This window comes from Piliocolobus tephrosceles, chromosome 16 (assembly GCF_002776525.5).
Source record: "Piliocolobus tephrosceles isolate RC106 chromosome 16, ASM277652v3, whole genome shotgun sequence".
Lineage (NCBI taxonomy): Eukaryota > Metazoa > Chordata > Mammalia > Primates > Cercopithecidae > Piliocolobus > Piliocolobus tephrosceles.
In genome coordinates this window covers 3,256,370-3,275,586 of record NC_045449.1, presented here as the reverse complement: position 1 = coordinate 3,275,586, position 19,217 = coordinate 3,256,370, and the positions used below count along the sequence as shown (strand labels likewise).

At 40.6% G+C, this 19,217-nt stretch overlaps 1 protein-coding gene across 3 annotated transcripts in view; it reads right to left on the bottom strand.

The window, feature by feature from the left end:
• The window catches only part of ASPA (aspartoacylase), a 25,767-nt gene extending 7,752 nt beyond the window's left edge, over positions 1–18,015 (bottom strand). The window contains exons 1-5 of one of the 3 annotated variants that reach the window (XM_023184642.1): positions 17,894–18,015; positions 15,655–15,917; positions 10,617–10,812; positions 8,592–8,685; positions 2,404–2,511 (exon numbers count right to left, since the gene is read on the bottom strand). In XM_023184642.1, coding sequence (XP_023040410.1) covers positions 2,404–2,511; positions 8,592–8,685; positions 10,617–10,812; positions 15,655–15,890 — 634 coding nt within the window. In that variant the 5' untranslated portion in view covers positions 15,891–15,917; positions 17,894–18,015. Of the gene's footprint in view, positions 1–2,403; positions 2,512–8,591; positions 8,686–10,616; positions 10,813–15,654; positions 16,056–17,893 lie in introns of those variants that run through there. The other 2 variants (XM_023184641.1, XM_023184643.1) reach the window with 2 other exon arrangements.
• Positions 18,016–19,217: the final 1,202 nt, after the last annotated feature.

Genomic DNA, 19,217 nt, shown 5'->3' with positions numbered 1-19,217 from the left:
TTTTTTTGAGACAGTCTCACTTTGTCACCAAGGCTGGAGTGCAGTGGTGTGATCTCGGCTCACTGCACCCTCTGCCTCCTGGGTTCAAGCAATTCTCATGCCTCAGCCTTCGGAGTAGCCGGAATTATAGGTGCACGCCACCACATCCAGCTAATTTTTACATTTTTAGTAGAGACGAGGTTTCCCCATGTTGCCCAGACTGGTCTCGAATTCCTGACCTCAAGTGATCCACCCGCCTTGCACTCCCAAAGTGCAGAGATTACAGGCATGAGCCACTGCGCCTGGCCAGGAATTATTCTCAATATGGTTTTCAAGCTCTTCGACATTCTCAATGCTCTCCTTGGCTAAATTCCTCTTTATAGATGTTTCTCCTGGGTTATGGATTCGGAATTTATTTACGGTTCTCAAGTGTTGTTTATTCAAGGCAGAAAAAAGACCATTACCTCCCTTATTCTGGGATTTTTTTTAAACATAAGAACAAAACTTTGTCCCTGATGTTGTTAACCTTAAATATTTGGTTTAAACAATTGTTAAAGATTGTCAGGACTTCTTGGGTCTGCCTTCTCAACCAGGATGTTTTCCTGCTATCTTCCTGTCACCTGTCACTTAGGTAACATGTCACGTGTCTTTATCCAAGTCACTAACTACCATTCTGAGTAGCACAGAGTCAAGAATGAAGCCCTTCTACACACCTCTTGAGACTTTTCACATGGTGGCAGTGATTCATTTGTCAGCATTCTTTGGATACCAGTGTGCAGTTGAAAATCCACCAAGCTGGATAGTCTAAATTAATCATGGTTGACAATTTCTGAGTTGCAGAATCCTTTGCTTACATGAAATGTTACACAGAAGAGCTCTAACATACAGAAGAGCTCTGGTTGAAGCAGAGATAAGGGGTAGGGTGTTCTAGGAACTGCTTTTCTCCACCCTTGTGATAGGGTTCTATGGACCATGATCTGAAAACCATGTTTTCCACCCAGATTTGTGGCCTTCTATCTGAACGTATCACTTCTTAACATATTGTAGTCCTACACTTACTATTCAAAGGGTTTACTGTAAATATGTTGTGATCTTTTCAAAACCAGTTCCATTAGACAGTATAGAACCTGACCTCAGACAAAGAGGGTAAAAAGCAAACTTTCAGTTTTCACGATTTTGGACTCAAAGGATTCCCAAGCACAAAAGGAATGTCTGTGATCGCAGTAGGATGCACAATCTGAGGTTAAGGAATTTACTCCCCACAGACACCGGAGTGCACACCAGCTCTGTTACTATAATTGCCCATTCCTCAACAACAATTTCAACTCAGTCTGTTGGAGTAATTGTTTACATAGAATGCCTCTTTGATTTTAAGCACTTATTTTCCATTTTAAGTAAACTTATTTTTTATAATTAATAGACTTTTTAGTGCAGTTTTAGATTTATCAAATAAATGAGCAGATAGTACATAGAGCTCCATATACCCACCTCGTCCACCAGTCCCCATTTAATTTTTAATTACAGAAATAATATATAAATACATTATTCTTATTGAATATAATTAAGACAAAATTAGCCTGGGTTTTCCCTCCCCTCCCCAGTAACCACTGTTATCAGTTTGGTGTGTTTTCTTCTAGGACTTTTCCTGTGATATGTTAACATAGATATGTATCCTAGAAGGTGATGATTATTATTTTAAAGCCAGTTGGTGTACTGAATGTCTTGGTCTGCAGTTTGCTTTCTGCTAATTACCAATGTGTCTAGAAGATTCTTCCATGTGAGTTTATTTAACTGTCCACCAACAGGTGGACATTCGCGCTGTTCCATTCTTTTGCTGTTATCAATGATGCACGATAACAATCTTTGTAAACAGCATGTTGCTTGTACTTGTGTTTCTTTGAGATGTGGAATTGCTGGGTAATAAGATTGGTGTGTTTTAAGAAGTGGATGCTGTAAAATTATCCTCTAAAATGTCTTTACCAACTTATATGTTCACTTATATGTTCACCAGCAGGTAATGAGAGTGTCCCCTTTTCCTACACATTTACCAATGCTTGATATTGGCAGACTTTAATATTTTCCCAACCTAATGGGGGAAATGATTTCTTATTTTAATTTGCATTTCTCTAATTACGAGTGATGTTGAACATCTTTTCATATGTTTACTGGGCGTTTGTATTTTCTCATCTTTCTTTTCTTTTAAAAATGGAGATTAACAGGAAATAAGGATTTAATGTGGAGTCTTTATTTGGCAGCTGCTTTTCTTGAATGTGTCTATTCTGGCCATTGAGGAATAGCTGAAGTGAATAAAAATTTTTAAAAAGCAGTTCATATCATTAACATGGCCAATTTGACCCAGGCTCCAACTGTTATTTAAATGTTTGGTGGTGAAGTTTGATGACGTTACCTTCATTACTTACTTACCTTCATTGAAATGATGTATAAAATCGAGAGCATGTTTAATCATTTTTCTCATTTGATCCAAGATATCAGCTCTCAGAACCCCTTGAGGCTGAGGACCAACTTCTATACCTAGGTACAGAAGGAGAGATAGTCACATTTATATAAGTATTAAAATATATTATAAAACTAAGCATTTAATGTATCAAAATGTAGAATTATGTTATTAAAAATTATTAAAAAGGCAAACCATGTAGCATTATGGAAAATATTTGAGACATAATATTTGAGGCAAAACGTAAAGCTGAACATCTACATGTTCAAGTTAGATGCACAGTGAATAAAGACTGGGAAAGAACATGGAAAAAATCAGTGATGTTAGAAATAGGAAACTCTTTTGGTCTTTTTTCTTTAAATTTCCGTCAGTATTGCTAAAATATTTAAAAGTCATAACATAGTAAAAGAGGTGAACAAGTTTATGCTGACAAAATAATAGGTGGACCTGAAGAGAAACTGTTAAGATCTAACATTTAGCTGTGACGGGAGGAAGGATATCTATTTTTGTAGATTTCACAGAAATCCAGACTAGATGAATCATGGATTTCAGTCAATATGACCATCTATGTGACCCTTGAGCAACTATTTTGCCCTTAACATAACAATCCATCCTAACACAATAGTGCAATGGTTTTAATTTTTTTTTTTTTTTCGAGACGGAGTCTTACTCTGTTACCGAGGCTGGAGTGCAGTGGTGTGATTTCTGCTTACCGCAACCTCTGCCCCCCAGGTTCAAGCGATTCTCCTGCCTCAGCCGCCTGAGTAGCTGGGGTTACAGGCATGGGCCACCATTCCTGGCTTATTTTTGTATTTTTAGTAGAGACAAGGTTTCACCATGTTGGTCAGGCTGGTCTCAAACTCCTGACCACAGGTGATCTGCCCTTCTCGGCTTCCCCAAGTGCTGGGATTATGGGCATGAGCCATTGTGCTTGGCCTGGTTTTAATTTTATGCAGGAAAAACTTGTGTTCATTTCTTCTAACTCATATGAAATGATGCCTGTACTATTCGGTCTACTTTGTATGGCTGTTAAGCATCCATCCTTATACCTACAAAACACTCTTTCTTTAAACTACTTTTGTAGACCCTTCCTTCCTGTTCAAGTCTCCCACAAAGTGATCTCCCCAGTCACCACCTTCTCCATTTGTCAAACCATTTACCAACTGCACTACCCTCGTTCTCTTCCACCCATTAACATACTGCATTCTTTTACACTCATCTTGTTTTCACCCGCTTCTGTTATTTGCCGCTACACAAAATCTTATCATATTCTCTTGCATCATTTTTTATTTGTTGTGCTTAGGTTTCTTGCATATATGTATGAACATATATTTAAGTATATGGTGTCATAAATGTGGCTGAGGTATGCATCTGGGAATAAATGACGTATACAAACGTGAAAAAGTGTGTTTGTAGATATGTCTGTAGGAATACTATAGAATACATTGTTGTTTGCCTACCCCAAATCCATTTCACCTTCCTTCTTTTTCTAATAGAATGCTGATTTTAGTTGGGCTTCCAGTCTTCCAGGTAGGTAAATTTTTCTCCAGTTCAAGAGTAAATGTTGAATAGTTTAAGTCAATCATAGTAATCCCCTAGTCAATGATTTAAGAATAAAGGAATCTTTATTATGCACAAAAGTATCAATACTTGAAGTAAGGAATTGGAGTAAGCTAAATATCCAAATACAGGCAATTAGCTGAAACAAATCAAAGGCTTAGCAATAAGAGATACAGATCCTGTTTCTCTGTGACACCAAATAAAAGCTTAAGATTTCCAGACTTTCAAATATCAATCTTGGGCTATGATATTTGTAGGCAATGCTACTCTTAGCCAGAACAAACATCTGCTCGCATGTTTGGCCCTTACAGGTTGAGCCAACTCTTTAAAATATTTCAAGAGGAGGGAATCTTAAGCTCATTGTAAATAATTAGAAATGTGATATGTTCTCCTTCCAACTTTGCTGTTTTATTGGGAATATTTTTATATCATGCACTCATTGGAAAAAAGCATGTTTAACATTAGAGAGACAATCTTTCTGAGTCAACATTTTATAATACACTAAGAATATTACTGCATACAAATTTTGCTTTAACTTCTAGTAGGCACCTACGAGGACCACCTTTGTATTCTGTTCCCAAGGCAGAAGAACTATGACAGGCTCATTCTAGGTAAACCTTATTCTGGAAAGAAGCAGTTTGCTGCAGCCACTCTTATGATCATCCACACACACACACACACACACACACACAAATACGGGAGAGTGACTGGACACAGCTTTCTCCTAACTTTCTCAGATTAACCGTGGTCTCATTTGAGACTTAGAAAAGTTATTTGTGGCCGGGCGCAGTTGCTCAAGCCTGTAATCCCAGCACTTTGGGAGGCCGAGACGGGCGGATCACGAGGTCAGGAGATCGAGACCATCCTGGCTAACATGGTGAAACCCCATCTCTACTAAAAAATACAAAAAAAAAAACCAACTAGCCGGGTGTGGTGGCGGGTGTCTGTAGTCCCAGCTACTCTGGAGACTGAGGCAGGAGAATGGCATAAACCCTGGAGGCGGAGCTTGCAGTGAGCTGAGATCACGCCACTGCACTCCAGCCCGGGCGACAGAGCGAGACTCCGTCTCAAAAAAAAAAAAAGAAAAGTTATTTGTATAATTATTGTTCATTCAGCTCCACCCTGACTGCCGTAGCCACGTCCTACAATCTAAATATGCTGCTCTGATAGGAGATCTTGTATCGAAAAGTTAATTTTTGGTTCGGACAATAGGACCACCAAAGATGGCCGTATAAAGTTCCCTTTATGCCAACCTGCTTTTAAATTAAATTACTCTTAGCTAAACCATCTGAGATTTAACAAAAAATATTTTCAGTTGTAATTGTAATTGTAGCGTAGTCTGCCGATAATTATGCTAATGGGACGCTCAGGAAAGAGAATGGAATAGAGAAGAAAGAGGGTGTTTGAGAGGGTAGATGAGAGTGTGGGGCTGCATGCTGGAAGTTACCAGAAGGTAAAGATGAAGTCACAGCCTAGTAACTGGCAGGATAAACAAGTGAATAGATGACAAACAGCTAGTGAAACGTCTGTTGCAAAGCAGGTGGTAAGAGGGATGCGGAGAGAGGATTCTTCACGGATCTTTTGCATTTCTGCAAGTCTCGTGAGCAAGACATGGACTATTTTTGTTCCAGATGATCTTTTCAAGGATGTATGTATAGTGAACAGCCTTGGAAGTTAGGGATGGGGTCTTCCTTGGGGCAAAGGACACTCGTGCCTACTGTCCATTATAAAAATGAAGGTTCGCAGCTGAACGTGGTGGCTCACGCCTGTAATCCTAGCACTTTGGGAGGCCGAGGCAGGTAGATCACTTGAGGTCAGAAGTTCGAGACCAGCCTGGCCAACATGGTGAAACCCTGTCTCTACTAAAAATGCACAAAATTTGCTGGGTTTGGTGGTGGGCACCTGTAATCCCAGCTACTCGGGAGGCTGAGTCAGAAGAATCACTTAAACCCAGGAGGCGAGGTTGCAGTGAGCTGAGATCATGCCACTGCACTCCAGCCTGGGCAACAAGAGTGAAACTCTGTCTCAAAAAAAAAAAAAAAAAAAAAAAAAAGTTCCCTCAGCTAGATTGTTCCAGCAGATTGGAAACAAACAATGGCCTTTCATCACAGATAATTTCAAGACACTTGTCTAGAATCCTGTTGCCTGCTCTCAGTTTTTTTCCTTTCCTCCCCCAAACACACACACACACACACACAACCTCAAAATGGATCTCAGTTTCTCTCCTAGAATGCAACCACTGGCATGGATAGCTGCCATCTGGCTCTCTACATGTCACCCTGTGGGAACTGGAGCTTGGGGAATGGTGCAGAAATGCTGACAGTCTGCTCTTACTACTGTCAATAATCTATTCTTTGTCTCTGTTTTAGGAGTCTTGTGTCTTCTGCTGGCATCCACTCAGAGGTGCTAGGCTAATGGTTAGCTTGTAAGTCGGGTAAAATTTCTCAGATCTTTGACAGGTCTTGATAAGGAGAGGGTCAGAAAACAACCTGGAGTAGGTCACTGGTAGCACAAGTGCTTTGGAGAAACAGATCCCTTGCCTTTCTGATCCAGTCAAATCTGACCACTCTGGACAAGCTCATGAATGTATGTATTACCAGTGTTGGATGGCTAGTATTTTTTTTGTTTGTTTGTTTTTTTTAGATGGAGTTTCAGTTTTGTTGCCCCGGCTGGAGTGCAACGGCACAATCTCGGCTCACTGCGGCCTCCACCTCCGGGGTTCGAGCCATTCTCTGGTTGGCTAGTATTTTATACATGGTTACACTTATAGAACCTGTATGGGAAGGAATGGATAAGTTTGTATGAGTCTGTGTGGGATATGTGTGATTAAAACTGTGAATGAGGTACAGGCATGATGGCTCATGCTTGTAATCCCAGCACTTTGGGAGGCCAAGGTGGGAGGATTGCTTGAGTCAGGAGTTTGAGACCAGCCTGGGCATCATACCGAGACCTTGTCTCTACAAAAATGAAACATTAGCTGAATGTGGTGGCACGTGCCTGTATTTCGAGCTACTCAGGAGGCTGAGATGGGAGGATTGCCTAAGCCCAGGAGGTCAAGGCTGCAGTGAACTGTGATCATGCCACTGCACTCAGCCTGGGCAATGGAGTGAGAACCTTTCCCAGAAAAAACAACACCACCAACTGTGAATGATGATCGTGTGTGTGTGTGTGTGTGTGTGTGTGTGTGTGTGTAATTATGTACTTACTGGTAATTTGAGCTAATATTTAATAAACATATATCATTAGCCCACAGAAGCGGGTAGGGAACAGAGAGTGCTAAGATAAATGGAGAACACAGTGTATCAAGCATGGCATGTCATCAATTAGGGGTTTGGGGCCTTTGTATATGATATTCTGTTTTCCTTAAAGTGTTGTCTGAGGACCAGGACTGGTCCACCAGTTGTCGGCTACTAGTCCCAGGCAAGATAAGTACAGATGTTAAAGTTAGTGTTTAGAAACTTTTATAGCAATTTGACATTGCTGCAACATTCAAGTATGTGATCGTTTTTCTAGAAATTCATTTTTAAATTATATTTTACAAAAGTATTGCTCTATAGCAGATTGGAAACAAACAATGGCCTTTCATCACAGATAATTTCAAGACACTTGTCTAGAATCCTGTTGCCTGCTCTCAGTTTTTTTTCCTTTCCTCCCCCAAACACACACACACACACACACAAAACCTCAAAATGGATCGCACTTCTTCGGGCCTTCTGTGGTCCATCAGGACTGGGTTAGATCTTTCCTGCTCTTCCAGTCTTCTGTAATTGCCCCTGTTTAGCATTTATCACTCTGTGCAGTGATTACCTGGTTACCTGTCTGTCTTCTCATCAGATACGAAGCTCTTTGAGGGGAGACTGTGTGTCTTGCTCATTGTTCTGTCCCCCGCACCTAGCACAGGGTTGGTCTCTGGTAGGCACACTATAAATATTAGTCCATGTACACATTTCTGGAGTAATTAGTGCTGTAGAGTGGGGTCAGGGAAAGGTCTACAGGAGGTGACAGGTGAACTGAATCTGGAGAATGAGAAGAATTGTGCCAGACTAAATAGAAGGGCCAAGCATTACAGCAAAGGGAACATGAACAAAAGCAGAAAGCTGCTCAGTGAAACTGGGGAAATTCGGTACAGTTAGAGCCTGCCTGGAGCTAAATTCTTGTTACTTGACAATTATAAGCCTAAGGATATGGAAGGTAGCTGTAAATGTTTGTTTAAAAATAATTTTCTCGGCCGGGCACAGTGGCTCACACCTGTAATCCCAGCACTTTGGGAGGCTGAGGCGGGTGGATCACCTGAGGTCAGGAGTTTGAGGCCAGCCCTGGCCAACATGGTGAAACCCCATCTCTACTAAAAATACAAAAATGAGCCGGGTGTGGTGGCGGGCGCCTGTAATCCCAGCTACTAGGGAGCTTGAGGCAGGTGAATCACTTGAACCGGGGAGGTGGAGGTTGCAGTGAGCTGAGATCATGCCATTGGACTCCAGCCTGGGTGACAGAGCAAGACTGTGTCTCAAAAAAAAAATAAAATAAAAAATAAATTTCTCTGAGTTTCAGCTAGGACATATTTTATTGAGTTATGACAATGGGAACTATGACTTACCCACAGGATACTTGGCTATAGAACGGGTGGTCGCATATTTGAGGGAAGGATGCTCAATAAGGTAAACATAGCAGGGGAGTGGAGCCAAAGAAGTCTGAAAAAAATCAAAAACGTCTTTCTTATTATGTAAAAACCGTATATTTTGTTCTCTTTGCTTCACCAGGGTCAATAATACCTTCAGTACGTTTTACTTCGTCAACTAAGATTGGTAAAACAGCTTTGTGAAACCCTTTAAAACCCAATGTTGTTTTGAAAACATACAAATAAATTATACAATATGAAATTCATATAAAATTGAATTATCCAATGTCGGTTCCAGGTAAAATGTACATTAAATAGTTCTCCAGAACCATGATTAAAACGCATGAAATAAATGTTCTTTCTGAATGGATGTGGGGATTTTTGTTTCATCACGGGTTACACTATTTAGCTTGGTATTTGTTTCTTAAAACAATCCTGTTTCTCTTCCTGTGGTCCAGCTCTCTACAGATATTGGGTGATTCCCATCCTCCTGCTCATCTGCATGAAAACGGCAGACAGGCCTCTTTGTTTGGATACGAAAGTGTCAGCGGTACTGCTTCTATGTTTGGCAACCAAAGCATTCAGCTCTCTCTTCAACAGGCTGCATTATGATCTCCTACCAGGACCACTACCCAGTTATTGTCCAAAACTTAAGGGAAACAAAACTAATAATCTTTACTATAGGCTAGGTATCAGGCTAAATGCTTTAAATACTTTGTCATTTAAGGCTTTGAGTACCCTTATGGGTAAGTGTTGTCATGACACCAATTTTATAAAATGAAGGAGGCAAGGTTTTGGGAAAGGTGTGTTTTGTCTAAGTAAGGGAGGAGACCACCTCCCATATCATCTTATGCCCAATTTCTGCCTCCAAAGAAAGAAGAAGTAAAAACTAAAACGCAGAAATGAAATCCACAGGCAGACAGCCCGGTGCCGTGCCCTGGGCCTGGTAGTTAAAGATCGATCCCTGACCTAATCGGTTATGTAATCTATAGATTACAGACATTGTATAGGAATGCACTATGAAAATCCCTATCTTGTTTTGTTTCGATCTAATTACTGGTGCATGCAGCCCCCAGTCACGTACCCCCTGCTTGCTCAATCAATCACGGCCCCTCACACGCACCCCCTTAGGGTTGTGAGCCCTTAAATTGCTCACTCGGGGAGGTCGGCTCTTGAGACAGAAGTCTTGCTGATGCCTCCGGCCGAATAAACCCCTTCCTTCTGTAACTCGGTGTCTGAGGAGTTTTGTCTGCCGCTCGTCCTGCTACATAAGGTTAGTGAAGGAGAAAGTGAGGATCTGAGCACTCTTTCCTCTCGATCATCCTCACTCTCAGGAAGGCAGGCTAGTACACAGAAATAAGCATACAGTTCCTTATGTGTGTTTCTGGTTGGTTGCTATTTTCTAGCACATTTTCTCTGAGATTTCTGAGCCTTAAAATGATTGACTATATGAAGCACTGAAAGATTAGATGTGTTTTGGGGTGTCTAAATCAAATGGGGACGAGGGCAGGACTGAAGGGAGGCAATCTTTTTATCACTGGGCTTTAATCGACATTGAAGGGCTATTTCTTACGTTTCCTAAAACCTTGTAATTGAGATGCCATACCGCTTAAAGTTTTAATATTAATTTTACTTGGTTTTGACAAATTGACTATACCATTGACATTTTTAATATTAATTTTACTTGGTTTTAACTAATAGCCCACGATCTGATGGCTGTCTGGATAAAATGTGTCATTTTATAGACTCAAGAATCCACAAGTGTTTTAGTACTTTGTTAATTGTGTTTATTATTTTACTTATTTCCTCTCTTTTTCTCCTTCCTCTCACCGCTGCCTCTGTGTTCTGGCAGCATCCTTTCCCCCAACCACAAGCCTGGCTGTGGAATAAATCCCATTTCTCTTGCACCTTCCGTCGTAACTGTTTTCTGATTGTTTCACATCCATAGTTGACTTAAAAGTACAAGTCCTTGGCTAACTTGTAAATTAATAACATTAACCTTACCTTAATATAATGAAACATCTGAATTAAAAAGTTATTCCTGGAATCTTCAAGAATAAGAGTGCACCCCATGTTAGAAGTGGTATTGTGAAGGTCAAAAATAATGTCATAGGAATCTTCACCATCTTTGGGACCAAATAAATGATATATTTCTTGAGCCCTTCTCACTTCATATGGCAAATCTTCTGACATTTTTTTGCTATTATAAGCAGAAAGGAAAAGATTACCAACATCTGTGCCTGAGATAATATAAACATGTAATAAGAACACAGTGTAAAAAGAACCCGTGGCCAAATCTTTAATATGAAAAATCTGTGTGGGAAGTAAAAACTTATCTGAAATGTTTATATATGAAAAATTACATTCTTTTTCTTCATTTGATTCCATGTAACTAATGTTGCATTGGCATGCTTGCAAAGTAATATGTTCATTTATATGGCTGGTCATGAATAGGACATATCAATTTATCATTTGATTTCAATCTTGAACACAACATATCCATTAATTTAATGAACAGTTTCTTAGTAGTTATGGTACACTGGGTTATTTATTATGGGACTAGACCATCACATACATCTTTTTTCACCCCACTTTAGCTAATTCTAGTGCACAAATGCAGTCACTTAGGGGCTCACATAATTTAAGTAGAGATCCTTTCAAAATTCCTCAAGATTCCTTTTTGAGACAGAATCTTGCTCTGTTGCCCAGGCTGGAGTGCAGTGGCCCAATCATGGCTCACTGTACCCTCAAACTCCTGGGCTCAAGCAATCCTTTCATCTCAGCCTCTCGAGTAGCTGAAACTACAGGTGTGCACCACCATGCCCCGCTAATCTTATCTTTTGTGGAGATGGAGTCTTGCTATGTTGCCCAGGCTGGTCTTGAACTAAAACTGCCTTTGCAAAAATTATAACTGAGACAGTTATTACAATGAAAGAGATCTCATCTGACTCCATCTTGCTTCTCATCTTCAAGCTATCCTTGTTCATGCCTGGGTGTAAACTGAACTAACTTTGGGAGGAACTTATAGTTTAACTTTGAAACAAAGATGATGACAGCCTTTTCCCAAAACAAACCCCTTCCTTCCTGGGGACTAGACTGCCTTTGCACAGGACTAACAGATTAGCCACAAGATTAGAAATTACGGTTTAGGAGTCATGCAGCTGGAGGCCGCAAGCTTCTGAACCTTCTGAAATTGCTCCTGGGGATAACACCACTATTGTAAAACCTAAGATCAGGGCTTCAGATATTTTGTAAACCCTGAATTGATAGATCAGCTGGCACCACCCAGATGGATAAACGGGCTTATCTGGTCTCGTGGTCCCCACCCAGGAACTGATTCAGCGTAAGAGGAGAGCTCCAACTCCCTATGATTTTACTCCGATCTGACCAATCAGCACTCCCGACTCACTGGCCCCTACCCACTAAATTATCCCTAAAAATTCCAATCTCTGAATTTTCAGGGAGACTGATTTGAGTAATAATAAAACTTTGGCCTTCTTTTTTTTTTTTTTTTTGAGACGGAGTCTGGCTCTGTCGCCCAGGCTGGAGTGCGGTGGCCAGATCTCAGCTCACTGCAAGCTCCGCCTCCCAGGTTTACGCCATTCTCCTGCCTCCGCCACCCAAGTAGCTGGGACTACAGGCGCCCGCCTCGTCGCCCGGCTAGTTTTTTGTATTCTTTAGTAGAGACGGGGTTTCGCCCGGCTAGTTTTTTGTATTCTTTAGTAGAGACGGGGTTTCACCGTATTAGCCAGGGTGGTCTCGATCTCCTGACCTTGTGATCCGCCCGTCTCGGCCTCCCAAAGTGCTAGGATTACAAGCTTGAGCCACCGCGCCCGGCCAAACTTTGGCCTTCTGTACAGCCGGCTCTGCGTGAATTAAACTCTTTATTGCAATTCCCTTGTCTTGATAGATCAGCTCTGTCTGGTCAGCGGACAAGGAGAACTTGCTGGGTGGTTACAGAAGTGTTGGCCTCAGGCAATCCCCCTGCCTTGGCCTCTCAAAGTGCTGGAATTACAAGCATGAGCAGCCACACCTGGCCTAATTAGAGATTCTTAATTGAGGTTCAGGAACCACTAGAAGTCCAGGGACAGAATTTTCAGAGTCCGTAACCTCTCCACAAAGGCCACAAGTTTGCAGGTACAGATATATGTATTTTTTTCTGGCACAAGGGCCAATAGTTTTTCTTCCATTCTCAAATGGGCCTGTATCCTCTCCCCCACTTCCCACAATGGTTAGGATACATTTTTTTTCCTAGATATAATGTTTTAAATGGACTTTTCCTCATTAAGCCATTTGACCACATTTTCCTAAAATTCCATCTATTTGTATTCCTTGGTTATTTTTGCTCGTATCTTCAAGGGACCTACTATGTATAACGGGGTAATTCCTGCCCAAAATGCGATCAGGAAGGTGGAGTAGTTATTTTCTGACTTTGAAGCAAAAACCATGAGGACAAAGCTGGCGCGTTGAGACAGTGCAGTGGAAGGTAGAGGGAGCCTTTGGCATTGATGATATCATGTGACTGCTGCGCGAACCCTGGACTGCCTAGCTCTGGATTTATTATTTGTGAACAAGAACCCTTATTTGTTTAAACCACTGTTCTCAGGTTCCTATTATATGCAAACCAAGCCTAATGGATTTTTATACATTTTAAAAGTTAATTCATGAAATAACCCCCTGAGGTTGCCCCCAACAATTTTGGTTCTTTATCATTCTTTCCCATTTGAGTACCTGGTGCTAGTATCAACCCAGTTGCTCAGAGTCAAGTCTTGGAAGCTTTGAAAAATGATGGACACTTCTCATGCCTGCAGTTGAGCTCCCATTGGAAGAGTCCCAAAGGATGAAGAACAGGGAAGAGTGAGATTCTGAAGGGCATTAGCCATACTAAGTTGATTAAATCTATTCTGGATAAACTTTTAAATAATGCTCAGCAGGGAGAGACATGATCAGATTTGCATATTAGGATGATTCCTAGAGGTATCAGATGGAAAATAGATGGCAGAAAGACTGCAGCAAGTCTGGATGCAGAGAGACCTTTAGGAGGCTCTTCTGACTATCCACAGAGGAAATCAACTAAGGTAGTGAAACTGGAGAGGAAGGCTGGATTTGTGAAGTACTTGCAAGGAATAATTGGGAGGACTTAGTGACCCGCTAGACGTGGGAGATGAAGCACTGGGAAGGTTCTAGGGTGATTTTCGTAGGGGGACTTGGTGGAGAATGATGCTACCACTGAGATGAGGAATACAGGAAAATGAATAAATTTGGGAGAGGTAGATGGAAGAAGTTAATGAGTTTATCTATCTTATAATTTTTTAACCACCCTGGGGACAGTCTAGTCTCTGAACAGTGTTAACAGTAAGGAGTAGAAAGTGAATTTAACTGAGAAGACTGCGCTCACTGAAATGCATACTACTGAGTGCTCATAAACTCACCCCAGTCCATTCCACAGCTATTTGGGAAGTTAATATGCCGACTAAAAGTTATTCTTCAACAAATTCTTACTTGTAATATAAAAGTTAGTTAACAGCTATCTTAGGTCAATAGAGAAGCATGAATTGTATTGACATAACCTCAGTCATGAAGATAAAGCATTTCTCAAATTAAAATTTATGCCAGCAAAAATATGATTTGATACAAACAGGATGACTGCTGTATAAGTGCCCTGAAAAACATCTATTCCATAAAGTGAGGCATGTTTCTCCTAAGAGTAGTGTCCATCTTTTGATCTGTGGTGACACTAAACCTAAGGAATGATCTCACTCAAATTAGAGTTGATCAGAAAACAAGCACATAGAACAGAGTGGCTAGTTGTGCCTGTGCGTATCTTATATCTTAGCTAGTAGTCTACCAACTCCTTGAGGGGTAGAAACCATGTTGTACAGATCTGTGCACTCCCCCAGTACCTGGCACAGTGTTCTGAGAAAAACAGATGTTTCATGATATTTTTTAGTAAAAGAAAGCGGCCGGGCGCGGTAGCTCACGCCTATAATCCCAGTACTTTGGGAGGCTGAGGCAGGCACATCACCTGAGGCCAGGAGTTTGAGACCAGCCTGGCCAACGTGGCAAAACCCTGTCTCTACTAAAAATACAAAAAATCACCCGGACATGGTGGTGGGCGCCTGCAATCCCAGCTACTCGGGAGGCTGAGGCAGGAGAATCACTTGAACCCGGAGGTGGAGGCTGCAGTGAGCCGAGATTGCACCATTGTACTCCAGCCTGGGCGACAAGAGGGAAACTCCATCTCAAAAAGAGAAAAAACAGAAAGAAGTGGTAAAAAGCAAATATGTGGAGGCATATTATATGTACAGTGGTAGCTATGATGATGTAAACAAAGGCAAAAACAATTAATAAGGACCTAACCTAGCATGTTATGACTGCATACGTTGTGTGCAACATATTATAAATCAGCAAAATTTAAACGCTGAAAATTCGGGTGAAGTGTCTTGAGTCCTTATCTCTGGCATCCCATCTATGACAATCCATCGCAGAAGTTAAGTATGTCTGCTGGTTCGGATCACAGGGTAGTCTGATGTCTTCCGGCAAAAGATATTTAATCACTCCTTCTTTCAACAAATATTACTAGAAACATTACATGTTTTGAACTAGAACTTTATGTATTACAATAAACATAGTTGCTTGAAAACATAGTAGTGAATTTCCTAAAAAGCTAACAATTATGTATGCAAGCATAGTGGCCAAACGCTAACTCAGTGCAAAGGATTATTAAATCTGTTTCTTTCAGGGTATGATTTAAAAACAAAACCCTTTTCTATGTATTGTCTCAGTCTGTATACATTTGAAAAGAAAACTTAATAATCCGATGCTTAAGAAAGTTTATAAAAGAGCAAGTGAATGCCCAGTTCAGATAATGTGTGTAATTCACAATGCAGTATAATTAAAAGTGAAAGTGATCTTATTCAACATAGAGATTGCACGTATGGACATGAATTATCATCTGCATATACGTATATATGTTCTCTTTCACACACCTACCACTTTTCGCACAACAGACATACATGTACAATACAAAACAGAGTCTTACCCAAGATTTTCAATGTCAAAAATGCGATTCAGGTCACAGTCAATATATCTGGTACACTTCTTCACTGCGCTGGGGTTAGTAATAAATGGTTTTACCTCCAGCCCTGTTCTCTGAATCTCAGCGCCATTCTCTAGCCAATGCTTCACCAGAAATACTCCAGTTAGCTCATTCCCATGGGTTCCTCCAAAGATAGCAACCTTTTTTATAGGAGCTTCAGCAATGTGACAAGAAGTCATTTCACCAAGTAGTTTTTTATCTGATTTCTGCAATTCAGAAGAGAGATCAAAGGAAATGTGATTTTCTTAAGAAAGGTCTAGAAATTTAAATCAAAATGAGACTTTACCCAAAGGGCAATGTACAGAATTCCCTTGAGTGGAGTATATTTTAATTTTCTGTTACAAGTTCTGAGCCCCGTTTATGGACACTGCCTTCTTTAGCCCTGCCCTTTACCATATTTGGATTAAAATATGCAAAGATCAACTAGAGATACAGCTGTTTACTTTAACTTCTAACTCCCTCAGATGGTCAGTAGATCTAAATACAGTAATAAATTCGCATTTCATACTAATGCAAAAATTCTGTTCTTTTCCTCAGCTAGGATGTTGTCCAGTGAGGCTTTCACAATTATCTTGTCATAATAAAAATAGTTTATACATTTCTAATCTCAAAAAATAAAAAAAGTGGCCCACTCATTATTTCCACAGGCATTTCAAAACCTTTCTTCTCTGAAATGAGTTCAAGCACATTTCATGATCTGAGGGCATTTGAATCTCACCTCTATGAACAGCCAAAGGCTGACCCTCAGAGACCTCCTCTTGAACCGGCACCCGTTCTTTCAGAATGCTTTTTCACAATCAGAAACAGAAGGGCCAAATCAGTGATCACTTGGGACTTGAAAAACTACCCTGAAACATCCCTTCATTTCTTTCTCATGAAATTTTTGGTAATTCGGTGTTAACTTACTTATGAATCTTCCTCATTTTTTTTGCCTAAATACCAAAGGAAAGACAGCTGTTAGTAATTTTCAAGTCTTTGTGATGCCTGCAAATGTCCTGGGACATACTGTGTGTGCTAGCCGCATCATGTGAACTCATATAGACACGGCCTAATTCACTGTCAGCAGGGACTCTCCACTGGACTGTGTTACTCGAAAGGGGGTCTTATAAGGGGAAATTATCCAGAATACTAAGATGATTACATCCCTTTGGAGAAATGACTCTGAGCCAAATCTGATTTGATTTCATGCTCAATCACCCAGAAAGTCAAATATGTTCAAGTACTGGAAATACTATGTACTGGTAATGCCAGGTTGTGTGACAGAGGGTACAATAAGAGTAATTGGTTACAATTGCACAGTAGTTTAATTTATAATGTTCTTCCACTCCGTTTATTCATACATTAATTTTCTACGATAGGGTGGGTTAGGTGTTGACATCCCCACTGCAGGGGTAAATGAAAGAGAGGTTAAGTAACGCCGTGAAGGTTCTGCAGGGATGTAAGAGAAACTAGGCCTGAGACCCATGGGTCTCATGCCAAGTCTAGTGTTTTTTTACAGGACAATAGGATGCCTCTCTGTTATTTTTGGTCTTCTTCACAGTTCTAGTTTTGCTCTTTCAGAATTCACATAAACAGCCATTACAGTGTGTTCAGAAAACAAACGTGCATACAAACAAAATACATGGTGGAAAAATAAAATATGAATGCTTCCTAATATTTAATAAACCCAATTGAATATTCTTCCTTTAAGAGCTTAAAATGCATAGATAGAGAAAGCAAAATAACCAAATCAAATCTACACATTAAAATGACTGTTCTAATAGAAAAAAAAAAAAAAGCTCCTGTAGCCTTTGACTGTCTGTCCACATCCATGCACACTGAACACTTCAGACGGTGTAGAGATGATGAAAACACACGTGAAAGTAAACAGATGACAGTTGTTTAGTTGCTTTGGTTTTAAGAGCAGTAACTATGGTGAATTATTAACACTCTACTATGCTTGGTTTCTTTTCTGCTGATTTGCAGTTTGTTCTGTCCTTTGCCCTAGTCTCTCTGGAAATGCTGCTTCAGTTTACTCGTAGCTGGCACAAATGACTTGCATTTTGAAGCTAGTTTTATGGAATTTTAACAGATCAGCACTTCGAAGCACATTTCACATTCATAAATAAACTTTCTCTTACATGTCAAAATGAATAACTTTTTTGAGAGTTAATGAATTGCAGCAATTATTTCCCATACTTACCTTGTTTATTGTGTACAGAGTTTGTCTTCGGTAGAAAGCTTTATTAGGAAAAAGGAGCGCATTTCCTCAGAACTAGAGCAACAGAGGCTTTTCATACTCTTATACCAAGTTAACTTCCGAAAGATTTTTAACTCCCTGTTTCCCAAAGTGTACTTGATTTTCGGGATGACCCACAAAAGCCACACTTTTTTATTAGTTCTCAGCGAACTGATAGTATACGAAGTGAAACCCTTTCGAGTTGTCACTATCTCATTATAAAGTTGAATATATAATATGCTGAAGTACTTAAAAGAGTAAGCATAACTTCCAGCATTACAAATTTTTGTGGGATAGAGTTGCCTGATGTATTAATAAAATAATGTAGTTTAAAACAAAAGGAGGCCAGACGTGGTCTCACGCTTGTAATCCCAGCACTTTGGGAGGCCGAGGTGGGCGGATCACCTGAGGTCTGGAGTTCGAGCCCATCCTGGCCAACATGGTGAAATCCCATTCCTACTAAAAATACCAGATTACCTGGGCGTGGTGGCAGGTGCATGTAATCCTGGCTACTCGGGAGGCTGAGGCAGGAGAATCCCTTGAACCTGGAAGGCGGAGGTTGCAGTGAGCCGATATTGTGCCATTGCACTCCAACCTGGGGAACAAGAACGAAACTCCGTCTCAAAAACAAAACAAAACAAAAGGAGAGCAAAGTTTTACTTCACAGTCATGGCTGTCCAGTAGATCACTGCCAGAAATTTTGTAGGAGACAAATTTAAGGTGGGTTGTTTCCTAATAGTATGATTGGGGGATAAGAAGGCTTTTTTGTTAAATATTATACTTAAGATGTCTCATACATAATACGATGTTCAATAGTTATGTAACCAAACTACTTTTACCACTTCTCCTTCCCTGTGGCCCATCCTGACGAACTTTCCAGGTGGAAATAAATGATAACCAGAACAAGACAAGTATAAAATAGATTAAGTTTATAAACTGCTGGCAAAGATTGTATATTGCTCACTTCTGCAGTTCTTACAGAAGTAACTGGCTTAAGGTTTTTTTTTTTTTTTTTTTTTTTTGAGACGGAGTCTTGCTCTGTCGCCCGGGCTGGAGTGCCGTGGCCGGATCTCAGCTCACTGCAAGCTCCGCCTCCCGGGTTTACGCCATTCTCCTGCCTCAGCCTCCTGAGTAGCTGGGACTACAGGCGCCCGCCACCTCGCCCGGCTAGTTTTGTTGTATTTTTAGTAGAGACGGGGTTTCACCGTGTTAGCCAGGATGGTCTCGATCTCCTGACCTCGTGATCCACCCATCTCGGCCTCCCAAAGTGCTGGGATTACAGGCTTGA